The sequence below is a fragment of the Archocentrus centrarchus genome, chromosome 1, assembly GCF_007364275.1.
Source record: "Archocentrus centrarchus isolate MPI-CPG fArcCen1 chromosome 1, fArcCen1, whole genome shotgun sequence".
Classification (NCBI taxonomy): Eukaryota; Metazoa; Chordata; class Actinopteri; order Cichliformes; family Cichlidae; genus Archocentrus; species Archocentrus centrarchus.
Genome location: NC_044346.1, coordinates 26,234,955 through 26,261,406, shown reverse-complemented (window position 1 = coordinate 26,261,406; position 26,452 = coordinate 26,234,955). Strand labels below are relative to the sequence as shown.

The following is a 26,452-nucleotide window of genomic DNA, read 5'->3' as shown; positions in this document are numbered from 1 at the left end:
CTTCATTTGATAGTTTTCATCCATCTGCACTTGGTCATGTAGCGACATTTTGCCACTGTGCTGCCACCACTTGTCCCTTCAGTGGTTCTCTGCTCCTCCGAAAGTCCTCCTGATCTAATCAGCTTTCACCGTCTCCCCTTCAGTTGACCGTATCGTGGGTCTGGACCAGGTGGCAGGAATGAACGAGACAGCATTTGGTGCCACATACAAAACGAAAAAGGGCATGTTTCGTACAGTGGGACAGCTCTACAAAGAGTCACTCACCAAGCTCATGGCCACACTGAGGAACACCAACCCCAACTTTGTCCGCTGCATCATCCCCAACCATGAAAAAAGAGTAAGTAAAAACTTTTATTTATCAGAAGTAGAAAGTCTGGGACTCCTTTTTTTAAATATCAAGTATGAGGCAAACTTTCTGTTTCTGTTGCTAAGAGTGTATCGTTTCCTTCTTCAGGCTGGTAAACTTGAGCCTCACCTGGTTCTGGACCAGCTCAGGTGTAACGGAGTCTTGGAGGGGATTCGTATCTGCAGACAGGGTTTCCCCAACCGCATCGTCTTCCAGGAGTTCAGACAGAGGTGACAAACATCAGCCGGGCTTTTTGAACTCTGTTTCTCCTTTTTTCAAAGAGAAAAGTTTGATTTCATTTACGTTTACATTCTCTTTGCACACAGATATGAGATCCTTACACCCAACGCCATCCCCAAGGGGTTCATGGATGGGAAACAAGCCTGTGAAAGAATGGTAATGCCAGTTTATTTAGTTGGGGACATCACATCCTGTGATGTCTGATGGAAGGATGTAAGTTAAACACACCATTATGTTACCCAGTGGTAGCCTCTTGATTGCATACACTACCTTTTTAATATGGTGGGGCTTGTATTACATCACTGCTGATAGGGTAACACATCTGACACATCCACCAAAAGAGCAACACATTCTTCAAAGCTCCGTGCACAGTGTTTCAGTTAAACCATTTACAGATCTGAATATGCCCAGGATGAACACTGATTGGACAGTCAATCAATCAGTGCACAGGATTTGCAGTATATCATTTTTCCTACATATTTAACTAGGGACAGGGATTTTACTACTAGCATTGTTTTTCTTTTTTCATTTGTTTGTTTTGTTTTTCCAAATCATAGATTATGTTGAAGGCAAATTGTAGATTCATATAAAAAAAACTAAACTGTTTGGAATCTTATGAACGTGTTGTGTGAAAAATGGTGACAAAATGGTGCTAGATGTGAATGAGCCAACTTTAAAAAAAAATAAAAATAAAAAAACCTCCCATCCAACAGAGAGTTAATATGAAGACACTGCCTACATAAATTAATGAAATGTTCTTACTCTCCAGTTCAGGGTCATCGAGGGTCTTTTATAGGATGTCAAAATGTTAATTCGTCTTTTTAAATATTTTCTAAACTTGACAAGAAATCAGTTCTGATTAAAGCAAGTTTTAAATTTTAAACAAGAGAAAGCAGAGGCCATGCATCTCCATGAGACTTGCCTGACTCTAAAAAGTAATCAGGTCTGAACTATGCTAAACATGTTTGTGCAAATCCATCAGTAACTTTTTGAGTAATCCTGCTAACAAATAAATAAATAATCTGAATCAATCCCTTAATCTCCCTGACAGAGGTAATTTAAGACCATGCAGTTTATTTATCTACAACATACTCTGTTCCTTTTTTAGATCCAAGCCCTGGAGCTGGACCCCAACCTGTTCCGTATTGGTCAGAGTAAGATCTTTTTCAGAACTGGTGTTCTGGCTCATCTGGAAGAGGAGAGAGACCTGAAGATCACTGACATCATCATCTACTTCCAGTCTGTGTGCCGTGGATACTTGGCCCGCAAGTGAGTTTTTTTAGCTCCGCTGCCAGAAGTCAGCGGAACTTATCCAATACCGAGCCGTCTGGCATCCGTCGTCTGTCCATCAATTTTTTGCTAAATTTGCTAGTCCTCTGTCATTTATATTTGAAAAATTCTGAAACTTGGCACAAATACTCTTTGGGCAAGGCACTACAAAATAATGTAGTAAAAAAATTTTTCTGAATTTTTGAAATTTTCCTCTATTCCCTACTCCCTACTCCTCCCATATTCCTAGGCCTATTCACTCTGCAAGGCTTTAGAAAGTGCTTCAGACAATTTTTTTTATTAAACTTACTACAAGTATTCATTGGGAAAATCTAGAAAAAGTATTGCAGATGAATTTTGGATTTGGATTTTAAGAAATACTGTAGATTGTTGTTTATTTTTAATGGCTACTCTTCCCTTATTTTGTTGGCCAACTCTTCTGAAACTTGGTACGAGTATTTATTATACAATGGTCTACAGAATGTTCCAGACAGATGTTAAATTTTTTTACTTTTTTTATTTTTGCCAAATTTATGACATTTGTAAAACAAATAAAAAACTAAGCATCAGCTCAGTGTTGGTTGACCCGCAGCCATATAAATCTATAGATCAGTTATTTCCACATTATAAAGTCATACTTTACATCTATAATCTGCCCTACTTCGTTGTTTGCATCTGCCTTCCTTTCCTGTACCTCCTGGTAGACCTCCTTGCAGTATTGCTAGTAAATCACGTCACATGCTTAATCAATCGATTACAGCCTTCTTGTGGCTTCTTGTACCCAAGTATGTTGGCTTTTACGACTCCGTGGAGGTTCTATATTTTTAGGTTTCTTTGGTGAGAACATATAAATGTGTTTGGATACTCAAAGTGCACTTTGAGATAGAGATCCAGCTGTTCAAACCAGCTCCAGTGGTGGTCTGAGACATAAAACATCCACTTGTTTGGCAAGTGTAAGTCCATCTGTGGTGTTAGTTCTCATGTTTATCTGTAATGCAGCAAAATAGGATTTCATTTTTTAATTTATCTGCAGGTGTTCACAATAAAATATATATTTTTAAAAAATCAAATCGTCATGTGCATGTCATCATTTTTACTGCAGAGCATAAAGCAGCACATTGAGCAAAAAGAGGCGCATCAGTTCCTCTATTATTCAGCTCTGATATAACAATGCACAGTTGGAAAGTGACATTTTGAAAGAGGTCACTCATAGTGGTGAATCTGTAGTGTCCTTCAGCTTTAGGGAGCATTACACAGAGTTTGAACTCAGCATTGCAGTTGCCTTTCCTGTTTGTTTCACTCTCACAGCACTCAGTTTTGATTTAGGCTGCGGCAGGCAGCTGTTCCAAATCTGATCAGCACCAAATGGCATCAGACTACTTTAACCCAGTATCTAGCACCTACAGTCTTGTTTTTTAACTGGAAGGTGATGATATGTCAGTGTTGTGTTGACATGTTGACATGACACAAATTATAGCAAGTTAAAAAAAAAAATTGGTGTATTGACAGTTGCTTAGCTGTAGTGCAGGCTGTTTAAAAAATTCAAAAAAGTTCAGATACTGACCTTTCATTATTTTCTCTTAGAGCTTTTGCTAAGAAGCAGCAGCAGCTGAGTGCCCTGAAGGTCCTCCAGAGGAACTGTGCTGCTTATTTGAAGCTGCGACACTGGCAGTGGTGGAGACTCTTCACCAAGGTGAGAACCCCGACACCAACATCTGACAGCAAAAGATAGCTCATATCTGCTGCACAGATGACTAACAACCAGCCAGCTCAGCTCTACCTGAGGAGCTAAGGCCTTCTGACAGTCCTGTAACATACTTGTTCAGAAATCAGTGTTCAGATTGAATAATTATATATGGCAAAGAAGTACTGATAATAATAAAGTGTTACATGCAGTGTTAAAACTACTGGTTTTCTACCATTAATCGACCATTGTGACCATGAAAAATATGTTTCATTTATTCTGTTTGGTATTTAAAATGTCTTAATTTAATTTGGTAAACACAGATCGAGCTGCAGCTGCAGAGTCTAATTTTTTCCCCTTTCTCAGGTGAAGCCGCTGCTGCAGGTTACCAGGCAGGAGGAGGAGCTGCAAGCTAAAGATGAGGAGCTGATAAAAGTGAAGGAGAGGCAGCTAAAGGTGGAGAACGAGCTGGTGGAGATGGAGAGGAAACACCAACAGGTAAAAATCCCAACATGGATAGTAAATGTTCTGAGTTTTAATTTATTAAAATATATAGCATTAAGGAAATTACATGTGTCAGTTGTTTTTGGAGAGACTTGTAGCCATGAAGGTGATGCATATTCTTCAAACTCTCTTCTCTCCAGCTCCTTGAGGAGAAGAATATTTTAGCAGAGCAGCTCCACGCGGAGACCGAGCTGTTTGCCGAGGCTGAAGAGATGAGAGTTCGTCTCCTCTCTAGGAAGCAAGAACTTGAAGAGATCCTTCATGACTTGGAGTCCCGGGTGGAGGAGGAGGAGGAAAGGAACCAGAGCATGCAGAATGAGAAGAAGAAGATGCAGGCGCACATCCAGGTTTATGTCGTCATGTCTTTAGATTTCAAAATGCAAACTTCTCTCATATTTTTATTTATGTGTCAAGATCTAGCACAGTGTTTATACTTTACCTTATTTTCAGTCTTATTGAGACACTGTAACAATGGCGGATGCTCATATTAAGTTTCAAATACTGAGTTCAGCACATGTGCAGGTAGTCCCTGTGTCCCATAATCTGTATTCACAGCAGCAGTTCCAACCTTCTGTTTGTGAGAAGGCAGCCAATCAGAGGAAAGTTGGCTAAAAGAGCTTATTTCACACATACTTTCCCACCGCCGAGGAACTGGCCAGTGCTCGTGCTGTTCCCAATGAACCGGTGAAACGCTTAAGAACGGGCCCGCGTTCCCACCGCGTTTCTATGAACTGCTCCTTTACGTATGAGTGTGGGCGGGTCCTCGTCTGGACACGAAAGCCAAAGTGCACAAACGTGGGAGAACACGCTCCCCTTTCTTGTGCTGCAAATACGTTTTACGGTCCAAACCAAACTACTGCAGCATCTGTGTGCAGCACAAAGGTAAACACAGACAGCGATTAGAGCAAGACGACAAGTACGTACTTTGTATCCTTTTATCTGTGATATGAACTGATACAAAGCAGCAAGTTCAGCCTTAGGGCCCAACCTAATTCACAGCCATGAAAATCATGGAAAACCCGCCTAACGGTTCAAATTATAGCACGGGCCCCGGAACCCTGGTGGTGGGAAAGAGGCCACAGTGTGTGAACTGAGAGGGCTGCATTAAGCCGCAGTATAAAATATATAAGGATTATTTTGAACTAATTCATGCAAAGCTACTCAAGTAGGGTTAAAGCAGGAGGTGGAAATGAGCATTAAGGTCATTTTATATTCAAATGAGAAAAATTATAACTATATACAGTTGAATGTTCTTTAAAAGACCTTTTTCCCTTGTTTTTTTTTGTGTTTGTTTTTTAAAGTTTTGATTATTTTAAATGAGATATTGGGGGGGTGAATTCTGTGCTGTGTTGTTCAGTCTATACATCTATTGAAACACAGACATGCTGATGAAGCAGATTAGCTCTTAAGTGATACATTAAAATGTTGATGGTGATGTTTTTTTTTTTTCACTTTGCTTCTAGATCATTTGGTCATAAATATTTAATGCTGTACAGATGTGATTGTGATTCATGTCTAGGGGCTTTAAAGAAATGTGTGTATTAAACTTCCATCTGTTTGGAAGATACAGGTTTTGGCCTGTTCACATTATGAGTCTTTGTGTGCTACGTTTCCTTTCCACAGGACCTGGAAGAGCAGCTAGATGAAGAGGAAGCTGCAAGACAGAAGCTGCAGCTGGACAAAGTGACAGCTGAGGCGAAGATCAAGAAAATGGAGGAGGACATTTTGCTGCTGGAGGACCAAAACTCCAAGTTCCTCAAGGTGAGACGATATCTGGAAATGATGGTTCAAAGAAAATCCAGAAAGCAGAGGAAGCCCTTCAGGATGGAATCATTAAAAGTGAAGTGTCATATCACAAGTTTTATTATTCTGCAGTCATGTCACAGAGTTAAATACACAAACTTTGTAAGGAAAAGTAAAGGCTTTCTTTCACATACCCTGAAGGTTGTTTGACAACACTCACCTCAGTTACAAGGTAGGGATCATATATCATAACACAACAGACATCAGAGACAGCAGCAAATTACCAAAGACAGTTTGCTGTTTAGTATCCACTGCACTACATTCATTGTCAGTCACAAATGTACCTGCTGTATATTCTTCCTTAAATAAACATCTGTGAGCAGTACATTGAGAAACTCAAGTCTGTTATAGTAGAGTCGTCAATGAGTGAACAGCAGGCTGATGTTGAACAAAGACAAACAAACTCAGACTGAGGAAGGCCTTAAACCTTGATGAGCTGCAGCTCTTCCTCTGCCTGATGTTGTCGAGTCGCCTGCTACAGCTTCTGGCTACCTTCATTCCCACCAGCCTCTACAATGAAGGGTGCTGCTATCTACTTTCCAATCTCATCACAAAGCTAAGTAGAGGAAATGGTCAGCTATATGACACAGTTAATAGATGGTGTTGGTTATATTCCCACCAGATAATAAGGCTTGGAAGCTCATGACTGTTTCTCCTCATTGATCTGTCTCTTCTCTGCTGGTAAAATGATGTGTAATGATGTATAATTCAGTTAACTCAGATAAAGTATAAGGTCCTGTAATGTTTCAGTCAGTGATTCTGGTATATGAGGCTATTACTGTGCAAAATTATTTATAAATGTGTGTGGAGAGTTGTGCATTTGCATTTCAATCTATTTGTCTGTAATCATATTTGTAAATGTGTGCAGAGAGAGAAGTCTGTCACTCAAGGGTTTCCATGAGCTCAGATTCATGTTGTCAGACCTCTAAATACCATCACTCATTGGGAACCTGTGTATACAATCACAGTGGTGGATGCTCATATTAAATTTGGCCAAAGTTTTAAATAATGTGCCAAAAGGTGAAAATAATCAGACTGGTCTAAACGCTCAGTTTCAGATACCTGTTTCTACTCTTGGATCTGAATGATGTCATTGAAAGAGGACCATGGTCATCTCAAGCACACAGTTCTGCTTGTCAGCACAGCAGCCCCACTCACCAGCTTGTCAAACCTTTTGTTCAAGAGGGGCAGCCAATCAGAAAAAAGTTGGCTTATAGGGCGAGGGGCTAAAACAGCTTGTTTCAAACACTGGGTTGGCTAAGGGGGCCACACCAAGGCCCAGTAAAAGATAAATAAGACTCAAAACAAATAGGGCTCAAAATGGTGAGAAAAAGAGCCTGTAAATCAGAATAATTTTATAGTATGAAGATATTATTAAAAATCAGCTAATTCTGGGGTGTTTGGGTGGGAGGCACTTGGTATTTTTCCATGAAATGAACCCTGGCAGTAAAGTTCTGATGTTATAGTAATTGGAGACCTTGAAGCACCCTGTGTAAAAAAAAAAACATTTTTTTGTTTGTTTGTTTCAACCCAACAGGAAAAGAAGCTGCTAGAGGACAGGATTGCTGAGATGACCTCCCAGCTAACAGAGGAGGAGGAGAAAGCAAAGAATCTCGGCAAGGTCAAGAACAAGCAGGAGATGATGATGGTTGACCTGGAGGGTAAGACACTACCAACAGGCAGTTACTGGCTCCATGTGGGGTCCAAGAATAGAAAATATTTACCAGGACAGACACAAAACAGGGCTGTTTAAAGTGTAGACTGAGCTTAAATAAATAATCTCTGCAGCGAGACTAAAACTTCATAAAAATAAAACAGCACAAAAGTCAATTCAGTACGACTATTACTGAGCCACGATTTGGTGTTTACAACTGCACAGTGACATAATTGGCAGCTAATATGATTACTGTTAGCTGTGTCAGGCTGTTACTAATTAAATATTTATCTTTTACCACTTCATGTGAACTGCCTGCACCTTGCATGGCTGCTGCATAACTTGTGACCTTACAAAATAATGAAAAAAAGCTTAACTCCAAACAGAAAAGTTTATGATGATCATGTTTGCATTTTTATTTCTAAAATGTGTTGATGGTGCATGTGGTTGTGCTTGCCTTCAGAGCGTTTAAAGAAAGAGGAGAAAACACGTCAGGAGTTGGAGAAATCCAAACGCAAACTGGATGCTGAGACGACCGACCTGCAGGACCAGATTGCTGAGCTTCAGGCTCAGATAGAGGAGCTGAAGATCCAGCTGGCCAAAAAGGAGGAGGAACTGCAGGCTGCTCTGGCCAGGTGAGTCACAGACATTAAAAAAAAACACAAGTGTTGAAATGAGTGGATTACACAATCTCTGCAAAACATAAAACAGTTAGGGCCAGATCTGCTAACGGCCTGCGCCAGAAAGGGAAAAAAAAAGAAAAACTCTTCTGGAGTTAAGAAGCCAGCGTCAGCATTTACAAAGAAGTGTGGTGTTGGTTTTGTGACTGAATGATGTGGACACGGGTATTATTATTGCAGCTGACCTCATTGCAAATGTATTTGTAGGCTTTTTTTTTTTTTTTTTCCACCTTTCAGAGCACAAAATTTTGGGAGGAGCGTATTTGTAAATGATACAAATACAAATGTGATCTCTTAAGGTTTGCAGTACACAACCACAAATTCTGTTAATTAAGGACCCTTTCATGTAGAACGCACTGCGCTGACCTCTAGGTTGAATGAACGGCCCAGAGTTTGTGTTGACCTGGCTTTTTTTTTTTTTTTTTTGTGGCCACTCACGGTCTTCACTATTTGCACTGTTTGACATTCTGTATTTCTATTGGGTGTTCAAATGTACATCACAGATCGCAGCACAATATATACAGTTTTCTATGTGAAAGGACCCTAATGCAGAAAAAGAGCACGTCATGTGCCTCAGTGCTGTGTCGTGCCAAACTTTGTCGCTGTCATTTAGCTCTTCAGTGAGTCCTTATACTAAATGTTTCGAGCTGAGCCCCACATATTATTGCTCCTCAGTATTCTGATGAAATAGAGCTCCACTTAACGTGGAGCAAGGAGGAGAATCCCAATACAAGATAGTTTAGTTTAACTTTTTATTGTTTTAAATATGTTCAGATTTTGTTTATTTTTTATTTATTTTAGTTTTATTTGTTATGGGTGAGATAACAGTGATGTGCACATTCAAATTGCAGTAAACATACACTAAAGCTCGTGTTTATGCTGGCTGTGTTGACAAAAACTGAAGCTTAAGATACTCCCAGTGTATTTTTATACTCCAGTTTTTTTTAAATTTTTGTTTCGGTTAACCAAATGCATTTTCATAATTAGATTTAGTTAAATATACGAGACTTGGTCTGAGCTCAACAACAGTGAATCAGTTTGATAGAAAGCTCATGATTTTGTTATTTAAAAAACCTTTTTTACTGAAGTATATTTTCACAGCCACTCTGAGATCTCCACAAACCTACGCTTGTGTGGTAATACTTAACTGCTGCTGTTGCTCATTTCAGCAACATAAATCTTCGCACGCATCCGCACTAAACTGCACTAGATGCCGTTTCCATGACAACGGCACTCCATTGTGATACTGAAATAGACATTCAAAAACAGACACAAATGCAACTGTGAACTTAAAGCAGGGAACGTGATTCAGCAGGCAGGCGCTGCTTTTTCGCTCACCTCGGAGCCTCTCTGCGGTGTTTCCCCCCTCAGCGACGCCGGCTCAGACCTTTCATCTCGGAGGCAGCCGAATCTGATCCCAGGCAAACTGATGCTGATTGATGCTCTCAGTGCACAAGGAACTGGGATGAAACAGTCATTTCACAGTAGAGGAGAAACTTTCAAAAATTCTAACAATAAGTTAGAAGATTTATTTCTTATAAAAATATATATGTTTTTATTAACCTTTAAGCTATATCATGCCACAAAAGACAAACACAAAGTGCATTTAACACACAGGCAGATGCATGAATTCTATTAATATTATTCCAATATATTTAATTTTCACTGCAAGGGGTTCCTAGCATGACGTTAACAGATGTTAATCCATTTTAGGTCATGTTCAGTATAGTGAATGTGTTTTAATGTAATCTTCAAAGGGTTTCCAACTTTTGTGAACATTTATCACAAGAACCACGTAGAGTGAATGTTAGCTTCTTATACTCGAGTTATTGCATTACCTCCATCTTGCAGTTTTTATTTGCTTTCATGTTTTATCCTTTTCCCGTTTAGCTGTCATAAACCTACTAATGAGCTACACAGCTGTGGAGGTTTTTCCTCCGAAGGTCAGCTCTGATCACTTTCATGCGGCTTCTCAGTGGTCTTCTCCATCCACCAGACACAGGGCTTGATGGTAAACATCTGCCCGACTAATTTCACACACAGAATTCATCGATTTAGTCACAGCCACAGATAATTAGGCTTTCATTAAAGTTGATGTGCCTCATTTTGAATTCAGCTGCTATTCTGAGAATAATCCCGTCATCTTTAGTTTGGAAAATGGGGCATTGCAATTATATGGGCGTCATTAGCACTTTTAATCAAAGCAGCGTCATTGTGTTAATTATAAAACTGAATCATTGTGACATTCAGTGTTTTTAATCAGCAGATTTCTACACAAGCGAGGAATGTCACAAGAGTGTTGCAGCCAGCAGGAGGTTTACTTGGCCGCACGTCCAGCTGCAAACAAATCAGCAGTCCCATCACATTTTCCTCCTCTGATGAGGAACGCAGACACACACACACACACACACACACACACACACACACACACACACACACACACACACACACACACACACACACCTCTCTGGAGGAGCTTCAGCAGTAAACACTTCACCACACTGCCACCATGTGTGCACAGGTGGCTATATCTCATATCTCATCTACCTTGAAAGGACTGATTTACCTTTCACTGAATTTACTTCATGCATTTGTTTAATCATTACTTTAAACAGACATTCACTGTTTAAATAACTGCAGGTAATGAATTTAGAATTACTAGAAAAAAATTATTGTGATTCTTGCACATCCTCAAAGATCTCAGTGATAAAACTAAAATAATAAAGAAAAAGGAAATTTAAAAAAATATATATATATATGTCTGTTTGCTCACTTGTTTTGCTGTCAAATAACCAGTGCTGAAAGACGTAGGGGTGTCACTTGAACTTCTTATGCAACTTACATTTTAAATAGAACTCCTGAAAGAAGTTTAAATGAAAAGTCAATGAATCAGTGCTAGTCCTTTTATAAAACTGAAAGTAGTTGAGGAAAAACGGTGCAAACAAAGTTGAGCAACTCAGAAGAGCTGAGAACATTTTTGTTGATTTTTTTTTTTTTTTTTTTTTTTCATGAAGGACTAGATGTTCCCGTGATACTTCTAGCGCCCTCTGTCTGTCCACAGTTCACTGTAATTGCTACTCCTACAGTATCAGTCAAAATTTAATTAAACTTACACAACAATGATCACCAAATGGTCTTCACTCAAACTCTGCACAAGGTCAAGATCATATTTATTGTCCTCAGATTTTACTGCTCATTAGTTTGTGCGATAAATTTATGTAGGTTCTCAGTCATCCAGGTCATCGTAGTCTCTGGAGCTTGAAAAAAGGGTGACTGGACTTCTTTTTTGTTTCTTGTTTCACTGCTCATCCGAAAGATTCTTCTGTTCTGTATGATACTATGTCACTGATGTGTTAAGTCTGCATGCATGTTGGTGCATTGTAGTGTTGTGTCTGCACTGACAAAATAACTGGTAGGCTTGTTCCATCCGCCTGGTCCCTCAAGCTCATGTTCTGATGACAAAACGAAATCGTTCATCAAAGTGTGAGCATTGAAGGAAGTTGAAGTGTTGAAGTCTGTTCAAATTTCTTCTGGATGATGTCTGAATTGAAATTATTGAAGATACTAATGTGGTATAGAGAGAAAAAAAGAAATTCAGAAATCCAGACCATCAGCTGAAGGTCTGAGGAAATGTTTGCATTTTATTTAGTTCTCTGATTAAGATCTACTCTGAAAATCTGATGTGTGCTCGTGTGTCTCTAACTAGGTGCGACGAGGAGTCTGTGCAAAAGAACAATGCTTTGAAGCAGATTCGGGAGCTGCAGGCCCAGATAGCTGAGCTCCAGGAGGATCTGGAGTCTGAGAAGATGTGTCGAAGTAAAGCTGAGAAACTCAAAAGAGACTTGAGTGAGGAGCTCGAAGCTCTGAAGACCGAGCTGGAGGACACACTGGATACCACAGCCGCCCAGCAGGAACTCAGGTGCTTGATTAAAGCTGTCAGATATTATGCATTTATGCAATTCAGTAGGTGCTGCGCCCATCTTTAGATACAGGTTTATTTTTTTAACCTTTTCTCTTGTGCCTGATCTCCAGGAGCAAGCGAGAGCAAGAGGTGGCAGAGCTGAAGAAGGCCATAGACGAGGAGACCAAAAACCACGAGGCTCAGATCCAGGACATGAGACAGAGGCATGGCACAGCACTCGAAGAGCTATCCGAACAGCTGGAACAGGCCAAGAGGGTGAGTTGCTCAATCCTTTTTAGCCTCGAAGGTCGTGAATTTACCTTCATGCATGAATTTACCTTCAGTAAAAGCTTTTTTTATTTGTTCTATGCAGTTCAAGGCCAATCTAGAGAAGAACAAGCAGTGTCTGGAGAATGACAACAAAGAGCTGGCCTGTGAAGTGAAGGCTCTGCAGCAGGCAAAGACAGAGTCAGAACACAGGAGGAAGAAGCTGGAGGCCCAGTTGCAGGAGTTCATGGCCAGGGCCACCGAGGTGGAGAGAGCCAAGGGAGAGCTGGCTGAGCGCTCACACAAGCTCCAGGTAAATGTCTCCACATACAGAGTTCAGCTCACATTTTTGGGACTGATTAAATAAATTTTTTTTAAAGGGAAAGTTTTGTTTACTGTGTTTCCATTTGTTTTTGTCAGACGGAGCTGGAAAACGTGTCTACTTTGCTGGAGGAGGCAGAGAAGAAGGGTGTGAAGCTGGCTAAAGAAGTTGAAAACCTGAACAGCAAACTGCAAGACTCAGAGGTTCGAAAGGCCATCAGCATCACACTTTCTGCCTTAATAAGCTCAGAGCTGTAGGAGACGTGATCTGGAATCACAGTTTTTACCTAATAAATCATCTGTGGAACAAAGTTATTATGGCTAAATAAAACTAAACATAAATAAAGTACTAAAAATTTAAATAAAAATAGGCAGTAATTTGTCTTAAGTTTTGATATTCAGTCAGTTTGCTCAAATTTATCCACACGACCAGCATTCGTGTCGGAGAATGCATTCATGATTTTGTTTATTGAGAATGACTGTGAGTAAATTGTTTGGATACCTGTTCTGAACTTCTTAAAAGTTGCCCCTGACAAATAACCCCCATATTATGATTTTAAAGTAAAATTAGCAATGGCGCTAACAAAACTGACACAAGCTAGAATAACTAAAATCATTCTGTGGAAGTATACTAATAAAAAGGAATCAGCTCACCATAATTTAGTCTGAATCATGCTTCTCCTCTGTTCTTTGCATACTTCTGTTCTGCATTAAGTCACAGTTCTCAAACTCTAACCAATGAACTACAGCTGCAGATACTTTGATGACTCATTATTTTTGTCATCTATGGAATAAAATGCCAAAAACTTTGATAATTTCAGCTTCTCAAAGGTGAAAAATTTGCTGCTTTTTCTTGTATTTTATTACTGTATAAATCCAGTATTGGGTGCTTGTGCTAGGATGTTTGTTTTTTAGACTGACCTCAGATTAATCAACATTAAGCCCTCTAGTAAAACTGCCAGGCAGTTTTCTCCTCTATATTTTTCTACACATATCCAGTGAGGAAAGTCACATGCCTTTCCTAAAGCATATTAAAACTAAGACAGGTGTAACTGCTTTACATTTTTCTTTTGACCATCGTTTCTTGTCGTGGTCTTGTGTGTAGGAGTTACGGCAGGAGGAGACGCGTCAGAAGCTGAACCTGAGCGGCCAAATGCGCCAGCTGGAGGTGGAAAAGAACAACTTGCTGGAGCAGCAGGAAGAGGATGAGGAGGCACGACGCAGCCTGGAGAAGCAGCTGCAGACAGTGCAGGCACAGGTACATGTTCACAAACAAGCACGTCTGACGCACACAAACCAACGAGGCAGGTTTGCACCTTCAAGGTACCGCTGACCGAGCGCCAGGAGAAGGGCCAGGCAACAGTTTCCAGCTGTTTAACTGCTGTGAGCATCTGTTGTTAAGGTGCAGCTCAACATGCAAACAGCTGTAACTCAGTGAGGCTTCACAGCTAAATGAAGAGAAAATCTGAGTCACTTCAAAACGTGTGGTTCAGATTAATAATTAATAGAGCTTTTTTTTAATGGCCTTTGATGAATGACGAACTCAGTGTTTCTTCAGCATCTGTTTCTAGTTAACTAAAACTTGTATCGGTAAATTAAGACTTAAACCAGTACCTCAAATTTCCAGCAGAAGGACTCGCAGAGCTCATTATTTTTCATTTTTATTTGTCCCACCTTTTAAGATTTATCACTGGATTTACATGCTGTTTATTTCTCCAGCACACGCTGCCTGGATGCCAAAGATCACATAAATTCAATGATTTGAAAATGTCTTTTTTGAAGCTGTTTGAGACAAAGAAAAAGTTGGAGGAGGACATGGGAGCAATGGAGGGCCTGGAGGAGGTGAAGAGGAAACTCCAGAAGGACATGGAGCTCACCAACCAGCGTCTGGAGGAGAAGAGCATTGGCCTGGACAAGATGGAGAAGACCAAGAACCGACTGCAGCAGGAGCTAGATGACCAGATGGTGGAACTGGACCTGCAGAGACAGATCGTCTCCAACCTGGAAAAGAAACAGAAGAAGTTTGATCAGGTACCCTGACTCAAACGCAGATTATACATCAACTATGACTCTTCTGGATGATGGGTAATGAAGGTTCTGTTGTCTGTTAGATGTTGGCTGAGGAGAAGACCATCTCTGCTCGTTACGCTGAGGAACGTGACCGAGCTGAGGCTGAGGCCAGAGAGAAGGAGACCAAGGCCCTGTCAATGGCCAGAGCTCTGGAGGAGGCCTTAGAGGCCAAAGAGGAACTGGAGCGGTTTAACAAGCAGCTCCGTGCTGAAATGGAGGACCTGATGAGCTCCAAGGATGATGTGGGGAAGAATGTGAGTAACCTTTAAGGTCTTATGTGATACTGCTGATTTAAAATATGTTCACGTGTCAGAAATACTTGAGAACCCCAGATTTTGGGATTTATTGAATTTCTTCTGCAGCTGTGTTACGTTCTTGTCGCTCCTGTTGCTCCTTCCAGGTCCATGAATTAGAGAAATCCAAGCGTACGCTGGAGCAGCAGGTGGAGGAGATGAGAACACAGCTGGAGGAGCTGGAGGATGAGCTGCAAGCCACAGAAGATGCCAAACTCCGCCTGGAAGTCAACATGCAAGCCATGAAGGCTCAGTTTGACCGAGACCTGCAGGCCAGAGATGAGCAGGGCGAGGAGAAGAAAAGGGCGCTGGTCAAACAGGTACAAAGTGGCCAATGATCATAATGCACTGACTCCTCATATTTTATATGCAGAAACAATGTAATGTGCAGGTCATCCTTATTTACATCATCAGAATGCTAATGTTTGCATTAGGTGCTAAAACAATGGGTTGAACCTGATGTGCTGTGCATTGTTTCCCTCCTCTAGGTACGTGAGATGGAGGCGGAGCTGGAGGATGAGAGGAAGCAGAGAACTCTGGCTGTGGCAGCCAAGAAGAAGCTGGAGATGGACCTGAACGAGCTGGAGGGTCAGATCGAAGCTGCCAACAAAGGCAGGGATGAGGCCATCAAACAGCTCAGAAAACTACAGGTATACAAATGTTTGACTTTCTGTTAATTAGATTGTATCTTAATCGGCTCGATGTAGTGGTGCTTTGTCTGTTTGTACTGTAAACCAAATCCCTTACACAGACGCACGTAGATAGAAGTATTTGGATCTGAACAAAACTCCTAGGTTAGGAGTCTCCTTTGGTTGTATTTATTTCTTTATTTTGAAGAGCACCCATCTGCCCTTAGTTCTCCTCTTTCTTATTATGATGGATTAAAATTTGGTTCATGCATGTCCTGAGTTTTCAGCCATGTCAGCCTCTAATAATGGTCTATATTATGTTGCTGCTCTTGCAGGCTCAAATGAAGGACTACCAGAGAGAGCTGGAGGAGGCCCGAACCTCCCGGGATGAGATTTTCACCCAGTCCAAGGAGAATGAGAAGAAACTCAAGAGCCTAGAAGCTGAAATCTTGCAGCTTCAGGAGGTGGAGTTCATGACTTTTACTTTGTGATATAAGCTAATTGTTGTTGTGATTTGTGTGTAAAGTCTGAAGGCTGAATGATCTTCTGTGCGTCTGCATAGGACCATGCGGCCTCAGAGAGGGCCCGTCGACATGCTGAACAGGAGAGAGATGAGCTGGCTGATGAGATCTCCAGCAGTGCTTCTGGAAAGTCAGTATGAACATGTAGTTTGTGCAAATTTCATAACATTGGTATTAACAGTTATGCAGGTTTTATGTGCGTCTCAGTGATGAAATGGTTTGTTTTAGAGTTTTAAATCAGTAGAGTTAGAAATTTAATAGAAACTCTGCATCAGGTCGTCATTGCTGGAGGAGAAGAGGAGGCTGGAGGCTCGCATCACCCAGCTGGAGGAGGAGCTGGAGGAGGAGCAGGGCAACATGGAGCTGCTCAATGACCGCTTCAGAAAGACCAACCTGCAGGTAAGCACACAAAATAATAAACATGATCTTAAACATTATCTCAGTATATGAGTTTAATGTCATACACACGCTGCTCCAGAGTTGTCTGCCATATTGGATGTGATACAACCACCACCTGCTAGGGTAAAAATGTGTATTTCCTGACTAGTTGTCCAAGTGGTTCCTGAAGGTTGCTGGTTGTTGCTAGGTGAAACTAGTCAAAGACGGTTTTGCACTAAAAACCTCCTTATGATTGTTTTGTTTGCTAGCAGATTGCCATGGACGCCCGCAGTTTGGATGGAAGATGCTGACTTCTTTTTAAAACTTGAGTAAAAGTTGCACCTTTTGAAATGTGGTGGCTGCAGCGCTGAGCCACAACTTTTACTTTGAAGGGAAACTTTCACCTACAGGAATCTGCTAGCAACCAAAGCAGCTGCAAGGAGGTTTTTGCCAGCTGGTCAAGGAATTTTTCTCCCGGTGTCCTAATCCTGTGTGACTGGGGCCTTATTCACTTGATCTTTGAACCATGATTGCCACATGTCCAAAAGTTAACGTCGCGTGACTGCAAAACCTCAATAGCAGTCCGCTTTTACGAACTTGCACAAAACATTTGAACATGCTCAGACTAACATGAAGCACTCAGCTGTTTGTATGAGTTTGGGCACCTACAAACTGTTTGTTATTATGTGTGAAAAGAAGTCCATAATGCATCCACTTGCTTTGAACATTTTTATGTGATGTAACTTAAAAAGAAGAAAGAATAAAACAATAATTGTGGCATGCACGTGTTTTTTTTAAACACTAAGTACAGTAAAATTACACTGCCCATCAACATGTGTTTATCTTCTCTCTCTCTCTCAGGTTGACGCCCTGAATACTGAGTTGGCCGCAGAGCGCAACACTGCGCAGAAGAGTGAGAATGCCCGCCAACAGCTGGAGCGGCAAAACAAGGTCTTGTAGAGTTTAAGCGCATTAGTGTATGTGTGAATATTAGATATAAATAAATAATGTTCCCCACTAACTCTGCAGTTGGTCGTTGTCCTTCAAGTTCGGGTCCTCTACCAGAGGCCTGGAAGTTTGAGGGTCCTGCGCAGTATCTTAGCTGTTCCTAGGACTGCGCTTTTCTGGACAGAGATCTTGGATGTCATTCCTGGAATTCTCCCAGTTTGGGGGGGGGGGTCACTCCCCCGAGTGTTCCAGTTACCACGGGGACCATTGTTACCTTCAACTTCCAGATCCTCTCTAGCTCTCGGCTCTTGCTGAACTACTCCTGTTCCTTCTTCCTGTTGTTGCTATCACTTGGTATTGCTACATCTATCACTATGGCCTTCCTCCTCTGCTTGTCCACCACTACACCAATTCATCCGTCTGTATCTGAAAGTCTCACAGGATCTTCACTTGGTCATTCTCCTTTATCGATCTTGTGCTTAGAGCTTGTTCCTGTGACACTGAATGTTGATGCTGTGTGTTCCATTCTTCTCCCATATGCTCTTCCAGTATTGCTCCGTCTCCAGCCTTCGTGGGGCTGTTCTCATATTGTGCCCCTGCCACTGAGACAACACCTTGGATGGTTCTCCTGGCTTCTATATCTCTGATATACCTCTTCAAACGATTAGCTTGCCAGTCTTTGCTTTCTATATCTATATATCTCTCTACATATAGATATAGAAAGGCCCATAAAGCTCAAAAACATGTCAATCTGTCTAATCTCCCTTTTGAGAAATATCTTCTCATGCAGCTACGGACTTCCATCACTGCTGTTGTTTTCAGGTCACTTTGCACTCTCGATCTCACCGCGGGCCTCAAACTTGCACAGAGAGCAAACATCAAGTTTTGTTTCAAACTGTCAAGAAACTCATTCTACAAAGCAGTTTTTAGATGAAAAGCTTTCAATATCTTTACTCAGAGAGAGCAGATCACAATAGGAACCTTTTATTTTATTTTGTTTTTTTTAAACATTCGTGGGGTTCAGCAGCACAATGCCATCCCCCCAACTCCCTGCAGCTTTGTTCACTTCCTGAAAATGAAACAAACGCTGAAGAATCACCAGAGTGCACATCACAGATGTACCGGTGAGAGGAAACAGAACAATGTAAAAGTAGCAGCTGTGCTGGAAGTGATCAGGAGATGAACAAGAAGATGCTTTTTTAGGCCCACTAACAGACTAACTTATTGATCTCTAAAAAACTAACAAACTAAATATTTGTTCTGTTATCATAAATGCAGGAGTTGAAGGCCAAGCTGGCAGAGCTGGAAGGGGCTGTCAAGTCAAAGTTTAAGGCATCCATCACTGCTCTGGAGGCCAAAATCCTGCAGCTGGAGGAGCAGCTGGAGCAGGAAGCCAAGTAAGTGTCCAGCTCAGCTGTTTGCTGATGTTAAAGGGCACATTTTACATCCATTTGAGTAGAAGAACATGATAAGTTGGTGATTTTTACTTTTTCTGCTGTTAAATTTCCAGGGAGAGGGCAGCGGCCAACAAAATTGTCAGACGTACAGAGAAGAAACTGAAGGAGGTGATGATGCAGGTGGAAGATGAGCGTCGTCACGCTGACCAATACAAGGAGCAGGTATGGATACATGGAATGATTAGCCTTTACTCAGTCTATATCAGACTGTTGGTTCTCTACAGCCTCTCACCATCTGCGTCTGTCTGTCAGATGGAGAAGGCAAACTCTCGCATGAAGCAGCTGAAGCGTCAGTTGGAGGAAGCAGAGGAGGAGGCCACCAGAGCCAACGCCTCCCGCAGGAAGCTGCAGAGGGAGCTGGATGATGCCACCGAGGCCAGCGAGGGTCTCACCCGAGAGGTCACCTCTCTGAAGAACCGCCTCAGGTACAAAGAGGGTGGTGATAAGCCCATTTTAGAAAGAACCTGTGCCCTTCCCTTAAAAAACCCAGGACCTGAACAAGTTGCCAAAATCATGCAGGAATAAAAACACTAAGTGATGAATAAAAATCAGAAGAATGCAGATGTGACTCAGACAGTTTTATAAGGTGTTTTTGCTTTAAAGGTGTCAGCCTAAGTTTTGATTACTTTACTGTATATCACCTAACTTATTTTATTATTAATTTTAAGAATTTGCTAGACTCTTCGCCATTCATCATTCCTCCCACACCACCCTCTACACCCTCTTCTTTTTGAGAGCTTTGATATCACTCATACCTGCTAAATATGGTGCTGAGCCAGGAGGTGATTAGCTCAGCTTAACATAAATGATAGATGGACTATAGACCACCATTCTACTGAATTTGAGCACTCAAAGTACTCTTTACTACAAACACATTTATCTAAGCTCTTTATCCAACTCTCACACTCCAATGGATGCATAAGGAGCAAGTTGGGGTTCAGCAACTTGTCCAAGGATACCTCAACATGTGGACTGGAAGAGCTGGGGATCAATCCACCGACCTTCCATGCTTTACCACCTTCAGACAGTGGTAAAGACTGGAAGCATAAATGAACGGTCAGCCAGCATGTCCTCAAACTTCAAAAACATGTTCAAATTACAACAATAGTCTCAAGGTGCTTTATATTGTAAGGTAATTACCGTAATAATACAAAAAAAAATAATCAGACAAACCCCTATAAGCAAGCACTTGGCGACAGTAGGAATGAAAAACTCCCTTTTAAACAAGAAGAAACCTCCAGCAGAACCAGGTTTAAGAGGCAGCTAATATTTTTAAGCTGCAGTCAGACAGCTATGTAATCTCATTTCATTTGTTACTACAGCTGTTTCACTTCATTCAGCCAGCAGATATTAGTAGTGGGTACCCAGGACCAGTATTAATTGGTACTGGTACTAGACTGATCAGTGCTAAGGTACTAAGGAAGCTGTGGTTGACATTGCAGTGTGTTTACAGTCCCCTGTCATGGCTGACAGGGTAGGAGGTTTAAACATGAGGGTTCAGTACTTAATGAAGATGAAGCAAAATGCAATATATTTTATGTAAGCAGGTAGTTGTGTAAACTGTGTTTGTCAAGTTTCTCCTCAGTGCAGGCTCCCAGATCAGATGTGAATTTATCAAACTAAAAATAGAACTGACTCATCCTCAGCTGAAACATTTTTAAAACAGGTTTGTAGTTATTACATTAAGACAGATTTAGCACTTTCTGAGTGTTCATAATTGGCAGGATGAAAAAGCAGGAGCCACAGATTTGTCAGTGGACAGTGAGCTGTAGCGATGCTGGAGTGTACTTGCTGCTGGGTTTAGCAAGCTTGTTTGAAGTTTTCAAAATTTCAAGCGAGATCTCCGTCTGCTTTATGGTTTAAGCCAAGCTCATCACTCCTGGCTCCACATTTGGTATTTTATCATTTCAAACACTATATTTATGTTTCCTGAAATGTCAAGAGGTTTATAAAGTCTTCTTTGGATTGTTCTGCCCAGGCGTGGCGGTCAAGTGAGCAGCTTCTCCTCCAGCCGTTCGGGCCGGCGCAACCTCAATCTGGACGGTGCCTCCGTCGACATGTCTGATGACGACGCCGACAGCCGCTCTGGCGACTTTAATGAGACGCAAACCACCAATGTCGAATAACCGCAGCAGCGACCCTCTCTTCACTTCCCCCCTCTCCCCCATTTATGCCCCCCTCCTCCATCTGTGACCTGCAACCCCCAACCAACAATCCTCAGCATCCACATGGTCTCTATTCATCTCAAACCACTCAGAAGATCCAAGCAATGAGATGTTTTTATTCAAGCTGGGCGGGGCCCTTTTTCCATCAATTACCACTGCAGGGAAAATCCACCACCCTCCTCAAGAAAAGCCTCCGATCCCGGAGCGTCACAGGGGCAAACGGACACTTCTGCCTTACTCCGTTCTCCTCTGACAAGCTGCTAGTTCTGGCTCGTCCATCAGTATCATCTCAGCGTCATAACCCTACACCCCGTCCCATCAAAAGATATCTGCTCCGCTTTTTGAGAAAGTATAGGTACAAAGTGCTTTTTATACATACCAAACTCTGCGTGCAAGTGAAAGCTGTGAGGTGTGCACACGTCATGTGACCGCACCTCATACCGGAAATGCAGGACTACAAGGAAAAGTGTTTCACTCTGGTGTTGTAAGTGTTCTGCTCACTCATCATGTAAAAGCCATTTCTCACCTGATCGTGTAAAAGCCATTTCTCACCTGACACGCTCCCTCCATCCAGTGTTCAGAATGACTAAAACCTAAAAAACACAAACCGAGGTCACTGTGGCCTCTGGACTGCCACACTGACGGCTGCTTTTGTTGCATGAGTCTCCTTCTGACGATGTTTCTTGTTCAGCTTTTACACTGCAGCACTATAGGAACAACTAACATCTTGGGACATGCAATAGAAAACACGGACTCTGAAATGAAAGTATATTACTGTGAAAAGAAAAAAAAAAAAAAGAGGTATTATATTTTCTCTGTGGCTTCATCTCAACTTGTAATGAAGGAATGTCTCGCTGGGTTTTAACTGGTTATCTAAAGCTAACAACCTGTCCTGTGGATTGGCCTGAGCTGTGAATGATGCAAAGATGCTGGAATATGCACAAAACTGCACAGAGAATTTTAAACATAAAGCTAACAAGAGGAAAGAAGCTCAAACTGGAAGCACTAAGGCTGCACTCAGTGTGACACTAAATGGTTAATAAACACGTGCTCCAATTAGAAATGGAGAAAGATTAATAGTCACCCTGTCACTACATTTACAATGTTTGTGCTCAGCCACTCTTTGTGTTGCTGTTAAATTGACTTTATGCTAGGATTTGGCAAAATATATACTGTAAATAAAATGGAAAAATTCAAGACTAAAGACTTAAAGCTTCAGCAAGCATAGTTTTTTTTTTTTTTTCCTTTCTGATCTTTAGGAACTCAAATCGCGGTTTAATGACTCTTGACTGCTGTTAATGAAGGTCTTTCCAAAATCCTAAAACATTCACTACCAGCTGGAAGAAGAAATCTTAAGATTTTTAAGCCAACACGGATGAAAAGTCTCAAGTGCCTGAGAATCTGTCCATCCATCAGTCCAGTTTAATAACATATGGGTCCAGGTTGTGGGGGTGGTAATCTGAGCAGAGATGCACAGTCCAATCCCCCTCTCTCACTCCCCTGGACACTGAGGGGTTCCCAGGCCAACCAAATGACTCCCCAGAGTGTCCTGGGACAGCCCTGGCACCTCCTCCAGGATAGACACACCTGAAACACCTCATCTAGGAAAGATCCTAGTCAGGAGCTCCAACCATCTCAACTAGTTCCTTTATATGTGGAGGAGTAGTGCAGCTGAATGATACCCTACAGAGGAAGGTCATTTCTGCAATCTCATTTGTATTAGAACAAGATGACGAGCACATCCTCCAAAGGCTGTCTGAAAATCAAAGGTTAGATGTAGTAAGAAGTCCCATAAAGATGGCAGCAGGAAACCTGTCTGACATGTAACCCTTGAGTATGTTTGTCTAGAATATTGTCACTTATATTAAATGCATATTAACATGTCCTGTGAAACAGGCATTACAAGCTGCCTTCAACTCTGGGAAACAAGTTTAAAAGTGATCTCAGAGTTTAGTCCGTTAGTGGTGAACCTCTTCTGGAGCTTTTGATCATTTGGTGTGTGGATGGAGTCGGAAAAAAGTCCAGGCCTCTGCTGTGTAGACTTCCTCTCTCTGCTACATTAGCATAACAAACCTGAACTGATTAAGTTGCATTGTGGGAAATGTAGGCGCTGGTTTTTGGCAAAGACTGAGGTGTGATCATGGTATGTCTGGTTATATTGCATTTATTTTAAAGTCATCAGTTGAGTTCCTCTTAAATACTTCTCATCTGTGCTGGCTCGTAATTTCCAAGAAAAGAAATGTTTAAAGTTTTAAGAAAATACTTTTCATCCTTCAGCCAGACGGTTAAGATTGTTCCGATTTCAAAAATACCTTCAGAACAGCAGTAAAAGTCAGTAGATACAAACTCTAAGCTCTGTGCTCTTTGATCCCAACTCTTCAGACTTGATCAAAGCACTTGGTCTACGTACATTACGGTTCTCTGAATTTAAGTTTTGTTTTTGGGGGTTTTTCCCCTTTATTTGCTATTTTAGTTCAAGTTTTGTTTTTTTTGTTTTTTTTTGCTCTGCTTGAACTTCAGCTGCACCACCACAGTGTGAAAACTACATGCCAGGGCTCCCATTGCCACTGTGTGTCGTTTGTCGCCATCAGTGGTGGACTCCTTTGCCCCTCTCCTCAAATCTTGACACTAAACAGTATGTTTCTTTAAAAGTGCCTTAGACACTAAATAAGAACATAAGCAGGCAAAGAGTCCTCACAAAGGTAAACAGGTACATCATGAAGATATTCAAGACTTCATTTTCCTTTTTTCTTTTGTATTGTTGCTGAGCTTGGTATCATCATATCCACCGTGTACCTCTACGTTCATAATAACCTAGCTAGAGCGTGTGGGTCAGAGTCAGTATTACAGTATTATGATTAACTAACATGAGAAGCGGAGCCCTCTGCAGCCTCATTTCCCCACATTACTCTCATTCTAAGCTCGTTTCCTTCCTCAGGTGAAGGCTTAGCACATTACTGTGGGAACTGATGCGCTGCTCGGGATGCAATTTGGTTGGAAGCTTTAACATTCACTAGTAGTTAACTCGGTTTTCTTTTATTATCCAGCAGTATTTGCAGCTGAACGCCTGGTTGTCAACAACCAGGCGTTCAGCTGCAAATACTCTCATTGTTATTTCTTGTATACCTGTATTTCTAGACAGTGATTTTTTTTTTTTCTGTTTTTGTAAGAGGAAAATAAAGCATATTCATTGTAACTGTTATGCTGATCTTGTATTTTCTTTTTTTTAGGCTTGTGTCATTGTTTAAGAATATCATATTGTGATTTTCTGTACTTGGTACTCATACAAAGGCAAATCTAAAAAGTTCCCGTCAGTGTTTTTACATCGTTATGTTAAACAAAACTGGTTGTACTCAACCTAAAATTAGTGATGAAAATGTTGGCGCACCCCGACACCATTAAATATCCTCAAAAACAAGGATGATGCAGTTTCCTGATTTTAAAGGGGCCCTGTTTTGCTTCATGTTTACTGTTGGACTCCTTATCTTGTACTTGGCCTTAATGGACCCCTCAGTTCATGCTGTCTGAAATTAGCCTTGTTTTGTTTGTGAGGAGCAGCCAATTAAAAGGAAGAGGAGCAAAGAGTTTTAGGTGAACAGGTGAATGGGGCCGCTGTGTGTTCAGCGTTGGATAGTTGAGCTGATTTAATCCCAAGTTTGCACAGCTAAAGTTGGCTCAGGATGGTGGCGCATGAGATGATCCCTCTTGTTTAAATTAAAAATACTCTGGGAATACTGTAATCAAATATCAATATTTGGTGTCCCTGTATCAATATGGTATCACCACGCATATTGTGATACTGTGCTGTGTTGATTTTATCTTTTTGTTCACCAGCCCTAATAAAAACATTTCTTTTTTGTAAACAAAATTTACTTAAGTTTAAAATACCATCTCATAATGTGCATTCAGAGCCAGATTTTTTTTTTTTAACAGATTTTATGAATTATAGATGTTCTAGAAGGACCTTTGTTGTTGTGGCTTTTATGTACAGATCTGTTGAATTGGTGCTAAAAGATTCAGAATAAAAGTTTCTCAACCCAAGAAGGAAAGAAAAAGCCCTGAATACCCGAGGTAAAAGTGTAGTTCACCTGCTGTTCCAGAAAAGGACATGAATTAAGGTTTAAGGTGCTCAGTCCAACAGTAACTGTAATCTAGAACATGACTGCAAAGCTTTGGAGGAAGACAAAGTGGAAAAAAAAAAAAAAGTCTGGACACATCATTAAAACCACCTGTTTTTAATTTAATAATGGACACACAAAAATAATCTACAAAGACCAACTTAGGTAACCGGAAACCACGAAATGTCTTTTTTTTTATCCCCCTCATCGCCAAAAAAAAAAAAAAATTAAAACTTATTAGATGTCACCCACTGCTCCAGTCACATGACTTCACAATTACACGCATGGGTTTACATTTCGGGGGAAATAACCTCACACACGCACTCTGACCAGCAGCACCCCCATCAGGAGGAGCTCCACAACAATCTTTGGCGTCGTTCCCGGTGCAGCCGGTCGGCCAGACACACGTGGAGGAAGGCGGGGTACCGGTGGGTGGAGGAGAGACTCAGGAAGAACGGTTTCGTTAACGGAGGTATTCTGCTGACGGGAGGTTTCTCTGCTGGCGCTCAGACACAGCGAAGCTCGTTTTAGTCTCGCGGTATCAGCCGATGTTTGGCCGTTAGCCTTCTGATTAGCATCGGAAGTGGGTTGCCTTCATCAGGGCCGCAAAAACTGACCAGAAACAGCGGTTTTTGTTTGTCATTTACATCAATTCAGCATTTATATTTTCATATTTGTGTTTTGATAAAGTAGATTTCATATATAGTGCTCACGTTAAAAGCAGTATTGAGCGTAGCGCTGCATTCACAAAATGGCGGCAGACTCATGAATGGAAACTTTCAGACTGAAGCTCAGGTAGTTAGCAGCCCCTCACCCCCTGAAAACCCAATAATTAAAAGCTTGAAGCTTATATAGAAGCAGCTAAATAAACTGTGGTAGTTTTAATATTTGAATTTGGATGATATAAAGCAATTGTCCTGCTTTTAGCTTGAAGGTAGCATATGTACAGTAATATAGTAAATTCAGCCCCCCACCCCCCCACAAAATACAAGTGTTTGTGACCCCACAAATAGATGTTGGTCTTCCTCTAAAGGAAGGAGGAAAATAAAAATACACCAATTTACCAGTTTCACCATTTTTTTTAACGTGGCATTTCATTCACTCAAGCATAAAATGTTTATCAAATGTCCAGAAATAACAGACTTCTCTTAATTAACAGACTCATTGCCATAAGTATACGAACGGACCGAGAAAAAACCCTGAG

The 26,452-nt window shown here is 41.2% G+C and overlaps 1 protein-coding gene across 3 annotated transcripts in view; it reads left to right on the top strand.

The window, feature by feature from the left end:
* Positions 1–25,053, top strand: part of LOC115778516 (myosin-10) — an 87,972-nt gene extending 62,919 nt beyond the window's left edge. For all 3 annotated transcript variants that reach the window (XM_030726571.1, XM_030726587.1, XM_030726578.1), the window contains 27 exons: positions 144–337; positions 455–576; positions 673–742; positions 1,695–1,855; positions 3,440–3,548; positions 3,906–4,037; positions 4,184–4,390; positions 5,667–5,804; positions 7,384–7,507; positions 7,964–8,135; positions 11,887–12,099; positions 12,213–12,357; positions 12,455–12,661; positions 12,769–12,873; positions 13,775–13,927; positions 14,452–14,700; positions 14,781–14,993; positions 15,140–15,352; positions 15,521–15,682; positions 15,997–16,125; positions 16,224–16,312; positions 16,458–16,581; positions 17,422–17,511; positions 18,787–18,905; positions 19,019–19,127; positions 19,218–19,390; positions 20,944–25,053. In XM_030726571.1, the coding sequence (XP_030582431.1) occupies positions 144–337; positions 455–576; positions 673–742; positions 1,695–1,855; positions 3,440–3,548; positions 3,906–4,037; positions 4,184–4,390; positions 5,667–5,804; positions 7,384–7,507; positions 7,964–8,135; positions 11,887–12,099; positions 12,213–12,357; positions 12,455–12,661; positions 12,769–12,873; positions 13,775–13,927; positions 14,452–14,700; positions 14,781–14,993; positions 15,140–15,352; positions 15,521–15,682; positions 15,997–16,125; positions 16,224–16,312; positions 16,458–16,581; positions 17,422–17,511; positions 18,787–18,905; positions 19,019–19,127; positions 19,218–19,390; positions 20,944–21,091 (4,070 nt within the window). In that variant the 3' untranslated portion in view covers positions 21,092–25,053. The remainder of the gene's footprint in view (positions 1–143; positions 338–454; positions 577–672; positions 743–1,694; positions 1,856–3,439; positions 3,549–3,905; positions 4,038–4,183; positions 4,391–5,666; positions 5,805–7,383; positions 7,508–7,963; positions 8,136–11,886; positions 12,100–12,212; positions 12,358–12,454; positions 12,662–12,768; positions 12,874–13,774; positions 13,928–14,451; positions 14,701–14,780; positions 14,994–15,139; positions 15,353–15,520; positions 15,683–15,996; positions 16,126–16,223; positions 16,313–16,457; positions 16,582–17,421; positions 17,512–18,786; positions 18,906–19,018; positions 19,128–19,217; positions 19,391–20,943) is intronic.
* The last annotated feature ends 1,399 nt before the right edge of the window (positions 25,054–26,452 follow it).